Source organism: Mastigoproctus giganteus, chromosome 4 (genome assembly GCF_048544385.1).
Source record: "Mastigoproctus giganteus isolate SK-2022 chromosome 4, ASM4854438v1, whole genome shotgun sequence".
Classification (NCBI taxonomy): domain Eukaryota; kingdom Metazoa; phylum Arthropoda; class Arachnida; order Uropygi; family Thelyphonidae; genus Mastigoproctus; species Mastigoproctus giganteus.
This window is the reverse complement of record NC_143578.1, coordinates 99,547,747-99,564,121: the sequence shown is the minus strand read 5'-3', so window position 1 is coordinate 99,564,121 and position 16,375 is coordinate 99,547,747. Positions and strand designations below refer to the sequence as shown.

Below are 16,375 nucleotides of genomic sequence, written 5' to 3'. Positions count from 1 at the left end.
TTCCACGATTACTTCCTTGAATGCTTCCCATTTAGAAGTTGCTGCTGGTAATATCATCAGTTGGCCCCACTGTATACAATTTAAAAACTGTCTGAGACCACTGTAGTAATATCTTTAAGTAAATTGCACATCAGTACACTGTGATCACTGCAACCCAGTGGTTCCTTTATTTGCAAGTTCTCAATGCACAAATAATCACTGCTGATAACCAGATCAAGAGTATTACTCTCTCTGGTTGTCTCTCTAATGTGTTGCTGTAGAAAACGATCATCCAATAAATCCACAAGTCTTGCTAGTGTGCAAGTGACCAATCCACAAATTCCAATCAATATCTGGGAAGTTAAAATTCCCCATTATTAGACAATTTGATTTACTGGCCCACTATTTCTCTGTACAGTTGTTTATTGTACTCATCAGGGTCATTAGGCCTATAACACACTCCTACTCTCATTTTTGCTTTCCCAGTGTTTACATCACACCAAACTGACTTAACATTGTACTTCCTTAGATTTTGTGTTTCTTATCTAACAGCATAACCTCTCCAACCTTCCTATCTTGTCTATCCTTTCCATATGCATTGTACTACCCAAATCACAATTCTGCACTGCTTATATCTGTGTGACACCATGTTTCTGATATCACAACAATATCCACCTTTGATGTCTTGACCAGCACTTCAAATTCATCAAATTTATTTACTATACCCTAACACAGCCCATGCATTTGTTCCATGATGACTCCCACCACTCCCTGAAAACCCCAGCACCTCACCCTCCAATCTAATAGAAGCAGTGCAAGAATCACTTGCACCTCTGCCTGCGGCTACTGTTAATCTTTTAATCTGTGAATCCCTCCCCAAGCTAGCAGTTTTCTGACCCACCTAACACGGCCTCAATAGCATCAGCAAATATTCTTGCACTCCTATTTAAATGTATCCCATCCCTGTAGAAGCAGTCCCTCCTGTTAACAAGCACACACCATGCTGCGAAAAATTATACCCCATGAGCCTTGAGCAATCTCTCCAGGGCCGAAAGGATTGACAGGGCTCTCACATCATGTACTCCCTCCTACATTGTCTGGGCAGAATTGCAGACACTTTCAAATTTAACCCTAACTCACCTATACTTAAGTAAATCTGCAGATCTGCTACACAACGTCATCGTGTACAACAATATCACCCTTTGTGCCCTTAAAAGATTATATCTGCTCTACAACGTCATCAACTTTTGCCCCTGGCAGACATACCCTGGTCCTAGTCCACCTATCCTTTTTACACAATATATTACCTATATCCCTGACAATGGAGTCACTGACAATAACTATCTCCTGAGGGATCAGTGCATTCTGCCTTGGAGATTGCTGCTGTGTAGCCTGATTCACAAATGGGAGCTCTGGCATTGAGTTGGACAGCTAAGAGCTTGATGGGTCCTCTGCACTTCAATACGTTCAAGGGCATCTACCTGACTCTTCAAACTCTCATAGGCACCCATCAGAATGCCGAGTTTGTGCCTAATTTCTTGACACTCTCTGCACCTAGAGCACACAAAATCATCCTCCTTGGTTAGATCATGTCCTGTTCCAGAATGATCCGCAAACATTTCATAAGTGGCAGATTTTTTTGAGGCTGTGATGTGTTGGAGAATTGCCCTCCTTGGTTCTTCCCCAAGCCATAGCACTCCAGTTACTTTGTGCTTGTTACTTTGGTGCTCTAGTTTTACATATTAAGTTTTTATGTTTTTACATATATTAAGTAGTAGTAACTTACAAAATCTATCTAAATTAAAAATAAAAGAAGTGACAAATGGGCCTGGAGTACTGGGGTCCATTGTTTAATAAAAGAAGTGTTAACTAGGTCTATAAAGCTACCTATAAAGAATGATATATGACAATCAAGTAAATAAAACGGCAAAAAACACTTATTTCTTGGAGCTTCAATTTCACTGCATCCACTTGCAATTACACTCGGCGCCCTCCAGAAATACGGAGAGTTGGCAGCTATGCCATCGTAGTGAAGTACAATTTCATAAGCACAAATAATATCTCATCCCAACACTAGTTAAAATGCTTCGTCGGCCGTGCTGAATTGCCTAAAGCAGCGCTGCTGCTTGGTTGCCCAGTGGGCAATCTTACTTCCACACTCCCTTGAGCAGAACCTTTTTTTTCCCTGAGGGAGAGAAGAGCTTTTCCAACCCTCCCCCCCCCCCTCTTTTTTTTGTGAGGCATGGGCATGCCCCACTGCCAAACAGGGGTCATCTTCCCTGCCGACCCCCTACTTCCAACTTCTAACCCCCAGCCTTCTGTCCCCCCACACACTTTCTTCTTACACAGCGTCAGCCCCCACATGTCAAAATTCAAAAAGCATCAATTTATGCCCGACCTATCAACTTATCTTTCAGCAATTGTCTCCTTATAGCCCCTCTAAACAGTGACTAAGTATCCTCCCTGGCATCTACTCTAATTTCATAGTTTTGCACCATTTACTTAAGTCCTAACCGCTGAAATCCCAAGAAAGTAGGTGGCAGGACCTGCCAGAGTACTTTAGAAACAATGGTACACCCAGTCAGCCTCCCTGAGGCAAGGTGTGGTAACGTTGGGTCCCACTAGGGGCTCAGTGGCTAACTGACCAGATAAACAAAGGGTACAACACACTACATAGCACACAACCAACACATCTCAAAATCTCTGGCCCGATACAAAGCTCACTCGTGGAGATGGGAGAAATCTCAGGAGCTGTTAGACACCAACATACCTTACACGTTAAAATTCTGTAACTTGCAGAAATCCAAAATATGTCTTTTATGGAAGATGGATCAGTATCAAAAACTGCAACACAAATGATTAATATTTTCTGGGTTAGGTAATTCCTTTAATTAAGTAGACTTATTTAACTCTTCATTCTCAGAAGCTACTGTGAGGTCTAGACTTTTGAATCTATCATTAATGACTAATTAAGCACTGGCATCTAAAAGTCACATGCTCAATATCATATACTATTGCCAGTATGAAAACTCAATTATAGCCCCCTTCCCTCATGAACTGATTTCAAGATTAATTTATAATAAAGGCACATAAGCACTGCTTTACTTAAAATGCCATTTTTGTACTTATTATGGGGGTAAAAAACAAAAAAAAAAAAAAGCACTACATTCTACAATTATTTCATTTTTCTGCTGAAGCATGGAATGAAATGATTTACAGATCTGCAAATAAAATTCTTTAGGAAAAATTAAGAAACAGTACTAAGTCAGCAAAATTATTTATCTATATTGCATTTATTCAGCTAAAAGTAAATTATATAGCCACTCACTACTTACTTTAATTTTGTGTGGTTCAACAAACTGAGCTAATGAATTTATGTATTTAACTTGTTTTTCTCGAAGCTGTACTTTGTAGCCCCAATTCAGAGAACCTATATAACTTTGAATAGCTTCTTTCATCCTTTCCCACCTATGTTCAACTAAAAAAAAAAAAAAAAAAAAAGTGTTAGTATTAGCCGTATATTATACATCATAATACGTCCTTTTACACACACACACAAACCTTTATTTACAAGAAAACTAATAATGTGTGCTGAAAACTAGTCTCTGTGGGATACACTCCAACAGTTATTAGTAAACATCCTCCAATATTTCCAATTAATCAGCTTTTATTCCCCAAAACAGAGCAGTAACCCATTCAATTCTGCTTGTTGGCAGGCTCTGGACTGGCTAATTTTAATTTTCAACACTGATTTCCTCAGACCAGTCCATCAAAATGAAAGCAGTTGGGCATACTCTGCTGATACAGGTATGGGCCTTCCTGATGTGCCTGATGGGTTAATGTTAATGTCCAGGACATGTAGACAGACCTCAGCATGCACGGTTTTGTCAAAAACAACTAATGGTCCCAGCCAAAACCATGAAAAACAGTCCCAGACTATCACACTACCTTTGTCAAACTTCATTGTTGAGATGATACAGCCTGACACGTGCTCTCTCCAGGCATCTGCCACTCCCAGGCATAAGCATCAGATTAGCAAACCACATATCATGACTAATCACTCCAAAGCACAGCTTTTCATTGGCTTAGCCAGAGGTGGAGGAGAGAGCTCTGGCCTTTCCTGTTTCTATTAACATCTCTACATATTTCACACACTAGAATCTTTTTTTTCTTTTTCATATAGAAAAAAGTTCTGGTTCATGAAGATACTGGGTACCCTCAAGCTAATCGATTTTTTTTTTTTTTTTTTATATATAGTAATCAATATTAAAAAAAATAAATAAATAAATCAACATAAAAAAAATAAATAAATAAAATAATAGGAATAGTGAAACTCACATCTTCCATGAACTGTACCTAATGTTTAGAATAACATATAAAGCCTAAGCTGTTCCCCTTCAATGTTGACACTGATCTATGATATATGTTATTCACATAACCACAGATCAGGGCAAAATTGATCTAAAGCCAACTAACCTGCTTCTCCTACTCTGCATGTCCTAGGTGCCGACCGGGCTAGCCAGGGTGGGTAAAGTGCCTGCCTAGCAACCCAAAGGTTGTGGGTTCGAATCCCGCCTCGGGCTTGGATCAAAGTACTGCAAAAACCTTGGGAGGTGCATTATGGCCACAGAAGCCGATGCGCCAACAACTACCAAAAAAAAAAAAAAAAAAGCAAGTCCTAGCTCAAGAAATGACAATCCTCTGAGTACTTTATACCTAACATTATGAAAAGTCTATCTAAGCCTACCCTAAGGTTATGAAGGGAAGAGTTGAATTGTCAACTTAGACCCTACATCTTAGATTTGCCAATGAGACAACAGATAAGTTACCATATATTCTTGCTCCTAGCAATAATCTTACCCCAGACTTTCCAAAGATAGATAATAAAAAGACATGCATTCCCTACACAGATGAAAGTGACTTCAAATGTTGTTTTTTTTTGTCAAAGGCTGGGTAACAACAGCCAATATATTACAGAATTTTACTAGCCTTGTCTGTATTGTATTTTACATATTTTAACATAATCAACTTGGTGTTAAATGTTTGAAAACTGGAACCATGCAAGACAAATTAAAATAGTGCATTTTAATGAAAACCAACACAGTGTTCAACATTCCCTCTTGAATTCAAGTGTTCATTACCCGTGTGATGTCATACTAATCACAAATAATCAGTATTTCCTTACTGAACTAGATATCAGGAAAATGTTTTTTTAACAACAGTTTTCAAAATACATGTGCCATTAACCAAATTCACCATAAACTTATTAAATTAAAAATAATTAAATATAAAGAAAAGCACTTGCATATTTCCAACAAATGCTTGATATGTCTATTAATAATCAAGCAGATAACCAAGATGCCCTAACAAAACTGCTTAACATACAGAACCATAAAAATAAAACAGAACCAAATAAATGGACAGAATACAGTATGCACTTCACCTGCATATGATCAAAACTTTTGATCTTCTCCACCATTACCACCATGATATGCAGTCTAACATTTCTAGGCCACAGAGCAAAGCTACTTAAATATTCCTAAAACAATATTATAACCTTTTAGTTGACATTTCAATACACAAGAATAGTACTGTAAGTACACACAACATAGGGAAGGGGAGGGGAAGAAAGGAAGCAGAGAAAACAGAAAAGAAGACTAAATAATGTATTCTGATGAACAGAAAACGAGGTAAGCAAGTGACAGCAAATTAGGCATTTTAAACTAATAAAATTTTATTTTTTTTAATAAATGCTGTATAACTAATTATAAATTTATACAGAATAACTCTCGATCTGTGATAGCATAATCCACTGTGAAATCAATTACTTTCATAACATCACATAACTGAAAAATTTTCTAACTTGTGTTAAACAAAAAATAGATATTTTATTTGTTATTCAGAGTAACTGTTAATAAACAACAGTGATAACAAACAAAAAAAAAAAAAAAAACGCTCCTGTATTTATTTTTCTTTTACTTTTGTAGCTGATCAATTTTATAAGCTCACTGACCATGATGAAATGGGATCTTCTGGAAATACTTCTAAGTTTTCAGGGAAGTATGAAAAAGTTCCCCCATAAAAATACATAACATAAAAATATAATTGTGAATTTAGCATTAACATTGAAACATAATTCTTCAGTTTTCCACTTTTTACCAAGCAATCATGTTACCTTTTCATGGCTTAAGATACAAAAAGTTTATTATTATGATAAAATGTTAATAAAAAATTAAGTTCTTGGATACATGAAGTGTTTGATGGGTTAGAACAATGACCATTATGCTACTTACTCACCCAATGTCAATTGTGTTGTGGAACCTTATTGATCATGACCATTACAATTAAGCAGTTCTGTCTCATTAGTATTAACCATATAGTGCAAGAAAACCACAGGTGTTTGACGCACCAACCAAAAAATAAATAAAAATAAACAAAGTATCCATGCAATTACCTCCTCACTTATGTGCCCATCCAGCTGAACTTTGAATTTCTCAAACTATCAGCCTCAACTAATCCACAAAGACTACTTATTCCAGTAAAAAAAGTTGCTGGTTGAAACAGAACTTTCTACAATCATACCATCTTCCCTCTATAATCTGAATTTATGACCCCTAGCTCTGGCATAATTTAAAACCGAAAATTATGAATAATTTTATTCCTCCCCCTCAAAATCTTTACAGACATCTTCCAAGTGCCTGGTTACCATGCACATATTTGAAATCTTTCCATGGATACCCCATTTGCATATCTTATTATATTCTCTATCCCTTTTCCAAAGTTATGTAAGAAAATCTAAGTACAACAATTGTGTCCCAGAATCACTCATTACAGGTTCCCACTTCTAAATGTTAGCCCAATCTGAAGAGTAACCATTAATAAAAAACCCCTGCTTCCTGCACTGCAGGAGGCAAAGATTGCAATGGGTGAAGGTGTTCTAAACAAGCTCCACTTAAAAAAATAAATAAATTTTCCGTTTATACTCCGGGACAATCACCCAGTCAGGAATTCACAAGATAGAGATTACAAGAAACAGCACCATATCTAGTAGTCAAAAATATATATAAAATAAATGGCCTGCCGTTTATTATATATATTTTCGAATTAATGGAATTTGATGTAAATTTAGAAAATACTCTGCACATTGCTACAACAAATATCGATTCGCTGATAAAAATAAAATGCATCAAATCGCTCATTAAATATTATAAAAATAAAATATTGCAACTTTTGTTACTGGATTTGTATTTTTATTTTGTTACTATAATTGTATTTTTATCTTGAATTTGTATTTAGTTTTCCTTATTAATAAAATTAATTATATGTACAGTCAGTCCTCGTATAACATGTGTTTACACTACACAAATTCGATCATACACGATTTATAAATAGGGGAACGATATCATATATAACACGAAGCAAATTTGCTTATGCACGATTCGCCTTTGTGTTTACAAGAAATGGCAGTCGGATGCGAAATCACCCCAACTGAACGCAACATGATAGAAATGAAGAGAAGATTCTGAAAATGTATTTATGTTTTTTATATCAGTGAAGGGAAACGCATTTCACCATAATAACGTAAAATTCCAGCTATAGGTATTATTGCAAATGCAATTAGATCGAGTTTACTACCAGTTTATAACAGATTCCACTAGCAGGAACGCAACTGGAAATTGTTTTTATTGTTTTATGGTAGTTGTTGTTGTTATTTGGTTTTTAGGAGCATTAGCAACTAAGGCCATATTGCTCTGGGGATATGCGGTGGTCATTCCCTGACCTTTCCGCATCCTCCGTATTTGGTGGTCACGGGCTCGAACCCCGGTCTAATCAAGAAGTGTGTGCTACGCACTGCTGCTCCTTCCCACCTGGCTACAGAGGCGCCGTTTTATGGTAGTAACCCCCAGAAATGTGCTTTAGTAAAATGTGAGCTAGTGAGGTGTTAGTAGTGTGTCTCTGCCTTTACAGTGTTGTTTATTCAGTTGCTACACGCACACAGCTTTGTTTATGTGAATCAAGCATGATGACTCCTCATTTTGTAATTGTGCTTTATTCCCTAAAAATGAGTAAAATACTGAAAAGGAAGCATCCTGGTGAAGACACTACAGATTCAGAGAGAAAAAGAAAAGCAATATTGATAAACAGAGGCGGACTGAGTCAAAATTTCTTACCCGGGAAAATCTGTAGTGGCCTCACTAGCTTTTATGGCCAAAATCACACCGGCCCCCGGCCCATCGGAGTTTCCCTGATAAGGCTTATGGCCAGTCCGCCTCTGTCGATAGAGAAAAAAAAATGTGAAATTGTGAAACACTGAGCAAAATGAAAGACCATGTGATATTACACGTGCTACAGGCCTAAATGAGGCAATGCCGAGAATTACAAAGAATGCAGAGAAAATAAAAACTTTCTTAGCAGGTACAACTCAAAGTGTAATTAAAATCCATTAGATTAAGACCCAAAGAATTGGAAGAGATGGAACAGCTGTCATCTGTTCGGATAGAAAATCAAACAAAAAACAAGTTTGCTTATGTTAGAAGCAAAAGCATTAGCAATATTTTATTACGTAATAGTTGTAATAAATTACGTAAGTATTTTATTACGATTATTTATTGTGTTTGGTAATGTTTTGGTTACAAATGTGTGTTCCACCTTGGGTGGTCGGCACCTAACCCTATTTTTCCCATAGGGCCTGTTGTTTATATTGCACGATTTTGCTTTACACAAGAGTTTCTAGGAACAACTATTGTGCTATACGAGGACTGACTGTACATCTATAAACATTACAATAAATAACATTGAACTGTTTATGACAATTTTTTCATTATACACCATTTTAATAATCCTAAAAATAATCCCAAAAATTATAGAAATTAAGAAAAAATTTGGCCTGTGTGCGCCTCACAGACATTTTATCTGGCCCGTCATTTATAAAGGTTGTCCATTCCTGGCCTAGAACATACTGAACCTCAAACATTTGGTGTAGAGCCTGCTTTTAAAAATACTGGGGTTATGCAGAAAATTTTGGTGCATGCAAATGTCGGACTGCCCACTCTAAAATTGAAAAGCACCATTATAAAGGAAAATCTGAATTATTAATTATCTATAAAAAAATTGAAGATCAAAATTTGTTGTTTTACAACTTCTAGTTATGGAATTTTAGTACAGAGGTATGGGGATCAGGATAATAAAATTCAAAGAATAAAAAGTTAGCTTACCTTTATCAGGTACATCCCAACCAAATTTTCTGGCATCTTTCATGCTATTTCCTACAAAAATAACAATTTTTACATTTCCAAATTAATATCTAATATCAATTAATATTACCCAGCTTGAATTAATGATGAATTAGTTAAAAATATTGCCATACACAACCAATTATTTAACAAGGCATATATAACGTATCGAAGAACATAAGAATTCACACTAATATTATATTCACTAGTATGATTAATCTTTACACAAATGAGTTTATAAACACTGTGTGGGTCCCCTTGGGAAAACTCATTGCTTATAAACTCACCTGTGCAAAGGTCAGAAGTTTTCATTCATAAAAATTAAAAACTTTGTACATAAATGCTTTAAACTCAAGAAAATTATTGATAAATGAATAGGCATTGAATACCATACTACTTCCTTTTTTTTTTTTTTTTTTTTTTTTATACTACCTATATTGTAAAATTTACTATACGAGGTGGACAAACCCTATATGAGGTGGGCAAATCTAATTTACAGAGAATATTAATGATGGCAACTGTGTACATATCTGAAGCTGTTTTACAACATATTATCACACTGATGGTAACATTTAGCTCAATTTTTCCACATACTGGCTTTGTGCAGCATTCCCCAGTAAGTGATCATCACCATTGCAGTCTTGATGGGTGGAAGGCAAGTAAACATAGGAGTCGTCAGGGACTCAAGTATCTAATGACCTGCCAGGTGATGCACCCTCAATTCAGGCCCCAGAACAGAACAGTGAAGTGAATACTGCTCTGCTTCAAAAGCATTTAATTTTATTGGGATATTCCATTGTCTGGGAAACTGATAATATTCTTTGTAATAAGGAGATACGGACCAGAGCCAGGGTGTGCCAGCAACAATTAATGATATCATTAACAGAATGTCACATTTTAACAGGAGGGATGCGTTAAAGAGAGCATTATCATTCATGTGGGAGCTAATGATATTAAGCACATTTGAACTGACAGTTTGTTTGATAAATAAAATACGGGACCATGATGAAAAAATTACACGAGAGGTCAGAAAGTGTCTGCAATTCTTCCCAGGCATGACAGAGGAAGCTATATGCTAAAAGCCTTGTGGATACTCATAACTTGAGACTCTGCAAGGGCCTCTGATTTAAAAAAAAAAAAAAAAAAAAAAAAAAAACACTAGGTTCAGGGAAGGGGGGGGAAGTTATCAGTGTGGCCTGCACTTGTAGATCGAAGAGATTGTTCTTGTAAAGGCAGGATACATTTGCACAAAGGTGGTAAAAGAAATTTTGCCTATTACAATAGCTGTCAAAATAGCATCCCAAATAACAACACATTGAGATCAGATGTTTACATACAGCACAGATGTCCTGCAGTGCAAAAAAAAAAACTGCTTCACGTTATTACAGGTAACCCTTGTATAACACGGTAGTTAGGTTCCTATAAAAATGTCGTGTTGTGCAAAACCATGTTATATGGGAGTAAGAAAAAGTACAAAAAGGGAGGTTACGTTCCAAAAGCTAACAAAAATACACTATTTCGATAACAAAATGTTAACAAAAATACACCATTCTAGATTCTACTCTCTTTAAAAAAATTCACCATTCACCATTCTACTCTCTTTAAAAAAAATCAGTAATCTGGGTTTGTTTGCTTTTGCATGAGAAATATTTGTGAATTTCATCGTATGGAACTAAGCATTTTTGAAGCTCCCTTTTGAACTTCGGGCTCCTTTCATTCAAGAATCTGCATTCAAAATATAAAATTCTAATTGCTTGACTAACTTTATGCCTTCCAGTATGCTTTTTTTTTTTAGCATAAAATTTGGAAGCTTAAAAGTTTCATCTGCGCTATCATCCTCTGAATTGATTTGGTTTTACCTCTGATTCCATTTCCACCAAATACGCTTTGCCGGCCTCTTTTTTACCAGTAATTCTTGAATGTCTTCAGTAATCATGTTTTTTATTTTTTTTAGGAGTATAGGCGACTAAGGCCATGTTGCTCTGTATATATTGTCTATAAATAGCATGTGTCCTGAGATCAATTTTCTGTTTTGCTGGATGAAAAACCAGAGTTTCCAGGAGAAAAAACCATGCTACCCTTGTCTGAGACCAACTAACTCACCCATGTTGTGAAAAAGACCCATAAAAATTCCTCCTGCAAAAACAACTGTGCTACCCACAAAGGCTTCAGTAGTCATATCATCAAAACCTTCCCTCCTACCCAAACAGCAAGTTCTACTATCGCACTGATTCCGTTTTCCTGAATGAACTAACTCTGCCCATACATTTTTCCAACACACACCTGTTGACAGTTTCACTTCTTTCAGCAATAAAGCTATGATTCTGATACAGTCCACAATTGAGAAATGTTTCCATACCTGCATTACTTTTTATGATTTGGATCCTCCATTAATAATTTGGAATAATTTTTTTCCAAAATCCATTGTAACGATTTTCTGATGTAATGAGTTTTAAAGGCGCATATAATGCCTTGATCTAACAGCTGAATGAACAAAGTTGTATTAACCTAGTACAACCGTGGTGGTAGGAACATAACTTATGCTTGGATGACTTAAATCTTTTGGATGGCCTGGTGTGCTATCCAATAGTAATAAAACTTTGAAATCTAGATTTTTCCACAAGTTCAACAAGCACAAGTTCAATTGCACAGAACATAACACGGGGATTTCCCAACGAAATAAAATACAGGGATTTCTCAATTTTTTTTTGACTAGCGAGTAAATAGCGGGAATTCAAAAAGAGTGGATATTTTGAAAAATTACATCCAACTTAATAGTCAGGTTTTCCGAAATTCTCTCTGTGTTAGAGCAAAACCGTATTATTTAAATACCGTGTTGTGCGAGGATTCCCGCAATTTATCAATCGTGTTAGAGCGAAACATGTTGTAGAAGTACCGTGTTATATGTGGTGGGGGGGAATTATACCACTGTTTTATATTTATTTTAAATTAAAAACCACTCACTATGGCTCCTAAAGTTAATAAACCTCATACAAAGAAGAAACAAAGAATAACATTAAAGCTTAGTGACAAACTTGACAAATAATAACAGAAAATAGGTTAAACAGGAGTGTATTAATGGCAGAATATAACATTGGATCGTCCACATGTTTATCTTTTTAATGTGCAGTTAATAAAATTGCATTCTTAATCTCTCTATTTCTTATTTAGCCTCACTATTTCTGCATTAAATATATTAAAAACTTTCTAGATAACGGAAAAATCGAAATAATGGCATCTTGAATCCCCGAAGGTGCCATTATTCTGAAGTTGTGGGGAACAGCAATAATATAGATATGCATTTATCCGATGATATGGGTCAAAGTAACACCTGCACACATCAAAAATCAGTATGTTCTGAGAATAGTGACATTTCAAATAACGTGATATTAATGCTAAGAAAACAAGCTTAAATAACTTCAAGGGGTATATCAGGATAGCAAGCTATACAAGAACTTAGTCTTAATTGTGCAAACAGTAATTCCAGGAACATCATCAATAAAATGGGTGATGAATCCCATGTGTGAGACAGCTAATGCTAACATCAGTTGTTTCAGAATTTCATTTATCAAAGCAGCCTGAGCATGACAATTTTCCAGATTCAGAAGTTACATATGCTGCAAGAGAATCAGTGTGATGATAGTTGGAAGCAAAGGTATAATGAGAGTAGGAATAATCTACAGATCAGAAGGTTATGATGGGAGCCTCCACATTCAAACAGAATAGATGAGCAAGCGTGAATGTCCTATTAGAGGTGATTTCAATTTGCCCCTGACTGGAGAAAGTGGGAGAGATACTCACCACCAAGAATAAAATTTTTAAATCTACTGGATGACTGTTATTTTTATCTGCATTAGGGAAAGTACCAGGGGCAAGAATATTCTAGACTTGATCAGCGCCATGAATTGAATGACATCAAATGGCTGACAGTACAAGAACTATTAGTAATATGTGATTAGAGTTCCATGATGGATGGTGATAAGCAAAGAAGCAGCAGATAAAATGCAAAGCAATGGGTTTTAATTTCAGGAAAAAAGGTTAATGGCTTAAGTTGCTACATGGCCACAATCAACTGGGGGGGGGGGGAGAGGTAAAAAGTGCAAATACAGATAGCTCCCGCTTTACGTGTTCCCAGGTTTACACGTTCCCCCTCCCCAAGTATCTAGTACTGTATCAACAAATTCGAAAATATGAACATTAACTGTGAAAAATGAATGTTAAACATTCATAAATACCACATTTGAAACCACGCACATAGCTATACAGTGTTCCCCACTTACGATATTAATCTGTTCCAGAGACACCATTGAATCGTGAAAATATCGTAATGTGAACTCAATAATACATTGTTTTTTGGTAATTCGTTCCATGATCTTGGAAGTTGAAATTTTCGCTATATAACTCTCTAAAAGGTTGTTTTTATAGTGTAAATTGTATTAGTTACCAATTGAAATCATTAAAATGCACTACACTTTCATCGTCATCGTATGTTCTGTTATAAGAACCAATTTTGAACAGCTTTGTGATATTTTTCTAAAGCACATTTCTGGAGATCACGACCATAAAACAATTAAAAACAATTTGCACTTTCCGGTTTATTGGGCTTTTCTGTTACTACAAGCAATTATAAACTTTGCGTTATTGCATTTGCGAAAATATCAATAGCTGGAATTCTGTTTTTTTACACTATTAAGGCGAAATGTAACACTATTACTGAAATTTTCAATCGTATAAAAAACAAATAAAATTTCAGAATCTTATCTTTATTCCTTGTTACTCCGCACAAATTGTGTGAGTTGCAATTTGTGCGTTCCATTAAAAAATTCTTATGCATGCTATCGAAATTTATAAAGAAAAGATAAGATTATCTTGGAAACAAATGCCTCTTGAAGCATTTCTGAAGAAGACAACTCCTTGTGCAACAAACCAACAAGTGCCAAGCCAATAATGAGTGATCAATGAGTGTGCATTTACTCGATGATGAAGAATAAACATTCTTTAACATTTGTAAGTCATAAATGATTTCTTTATTATTATAATGTGCTTCATTTTACAGGCTACGTTTTCCTTTCTTTAGATAAATCAATCATTGTTTAAATATAAACTAATTAATTAACTAATTTCACTGTTGAGAATGTAACCTCTATTTTTTAGATCGTCTATGGGTAATAAATTCCTGCTTTACGAGTTTTCGCTTTATGAGCACAGGCTAGGAACGAATTAACTCATAAAGTCAGGAACTACCTGTATGTTAGAATTATAGAATATATTATGTCAGAATCTGGAGTGATTGCAGCTGAAGTTCTTTAAGCAGGAGCACCATGGTGTCCTGATTTGTCAACTATTTGCTTGAAGATATATGGAAGTCATAATCCCACTGCATAAGGCAACTCTAGACTTGGAATATTGCATTCAAGTATGAAAACCACACCTAAAAAAAAAAAAAGATTCTTGAAAGGGGCCAAAGAAGGGCAGCATCTTTGCAAAGATGGACAGACTAAAAGGTTAACAGTGGCCACAGGCAGAGGCAAAAGTGATTCTTACACTGCTTCTATTAGGATGAGCAGTAGCATGGAAAGCAAGGCAATGGAGATTTCCAGGAACATTGGGAGTCATAGTGGAACAAATAAAGACATGGGCTGTGTTAGGGTACCTAAGAATAGAAATAGGTGCATGTATACGGTAATACCCCGACTTACGCAAACTCGGAGTTACGCGGTTCTTGATTTTTTCGTTTGGCAACACTGCCGCCCACTATCTTCAAGGTCGTTTTTCATATGTTATCGATATACGGTGCGATGGCGGAGAGTGAGAGCAAAAGATGAACAAAATTCAACTTTACTGCACATGAGCTGCACACATATACAAGAATTTGTATTCCAACTGTCATATTTACATGTGTGCATTCGAATTCATGCTCAACGTTTGTCGGAAATTACATCGTTTTCATGAGAGAAATGGATCGCGTCGGTCGAGCCGTATACAGTCAGTCCTCGTATAACATGTGTTTACACTACACAAATTCGATCATACACTATTTATAAATACGGTAACGATATCTTATAATATAACACGAACCGAATTGGCTTATGCACGATTCGCCTTTGTGTTTACAAGAAATGGCAGTCGAACGCAGAATCATCCTAACCGAACGCAAAACGATAGGAATGAAGAGAAGATTCTGAAAATGTATTTGTTTTAGGGGAAACACATTTCACCATAATAACGTAAAAACCAACACAATTCCAGCTATCGGTATGCAATTAGATCGAGTTTACTACCAGTTTATAACAGATTCCACTAGCAGAAACGCAACTGGATTTTTATTGTTTTATGGTAGTAATCCCTAGAAATGTGAGGTGTTAATAGTGTATCTCTGCCTTTATGGTGTTGTTTATTCAGTTGCTACATGTGCGCAGCTTTGTTTATGCGTATCAAGCATACCTCCTCGTTTTGTAATTGTGCTTTATTCCCTAAAAATGAGTAAAATACTTAAAAGGTGTGAAAAGGAAGCGTACTGAAGACACTGCAGATTCAAAGAGAAAAAGAAAAGCAATTATCGATAAACAGAGGCAGACTGGGTCAAAAATTCTTACCCAGGAAAATTTATAGTGGCCTCATACTATGGTTTATGGCCAAAATCACACTGGCCCCCGGCCCACCGGGTGTCCCCGGTAAGGCTTATGGCCAGGCCGTCTCTGTCGATAGAGAAAAAATATGAAATTGTGAAACGCTTTGAGCGAAATGAAAGACCATGTGATATTGCACGTGCTACAGGCCTAAATGAGGCAACGCCGAAAAGTGCATGACAATTGCAAACTTGACAGAAGGTATCAGCTCAATTGAAAAGGGCTTAATTTTAGAAAACATAGACTACAACAAAGAACGCATTATAGCTACAAAGCAAGGAATGAAAAAATTATTAGCTTGCTACGAAGAAATTCTGCGTGAAAAAAAGAAGTCTCTGTGTCGTCAGACGAATTTGTTAGATTTTATGAAGCCATCGACATCGAAATAACTTTTTTACGCAAGTCATTTATTTTTTTAATACATATTTTGTATTAATATGTATAAAGAACTGCAATTTTATTAATATTTTTCTTCTAAACTAGTGGTTTTGTTAGTCCTTGGTCCCAATTAAACAAAATTTATGTATTTATATG

The 16,375-nt window shown here is 35.9% G+C and overlaps 1 protein-coding gene across 2 annotated transcripts in view; it reads right to left on the bottom strand.

Moving 5' to 3' along the window:
* The window catches only part of LOC150086947 (thioredoxin reductase 1, cytoplasmic-like), a 147,305-nt gene that overhangs the window by 70,405 nt on the left and 60,525 nt on the right, over window positions 1–16,375 (bottom strand). For both annotated transcript variants that reach the window (XM_090372834.1, XM_090372835.1), the window contains 2 exons: window positions 9,195–9,245; window positions 3,315–3,457 (listed from right to left, as the gene is read on the bottom strand). In XM_090372834.1, the coding sequence (XP_090228960.1) occupies window positions 3,315–3,457; window positions 9,195–9,245 (194 nt within the window). The remainder of the gene's footprint in view (window positions 1–3,314; window positions 3,458–9,194; window positions 9,246–16,375) is intronic.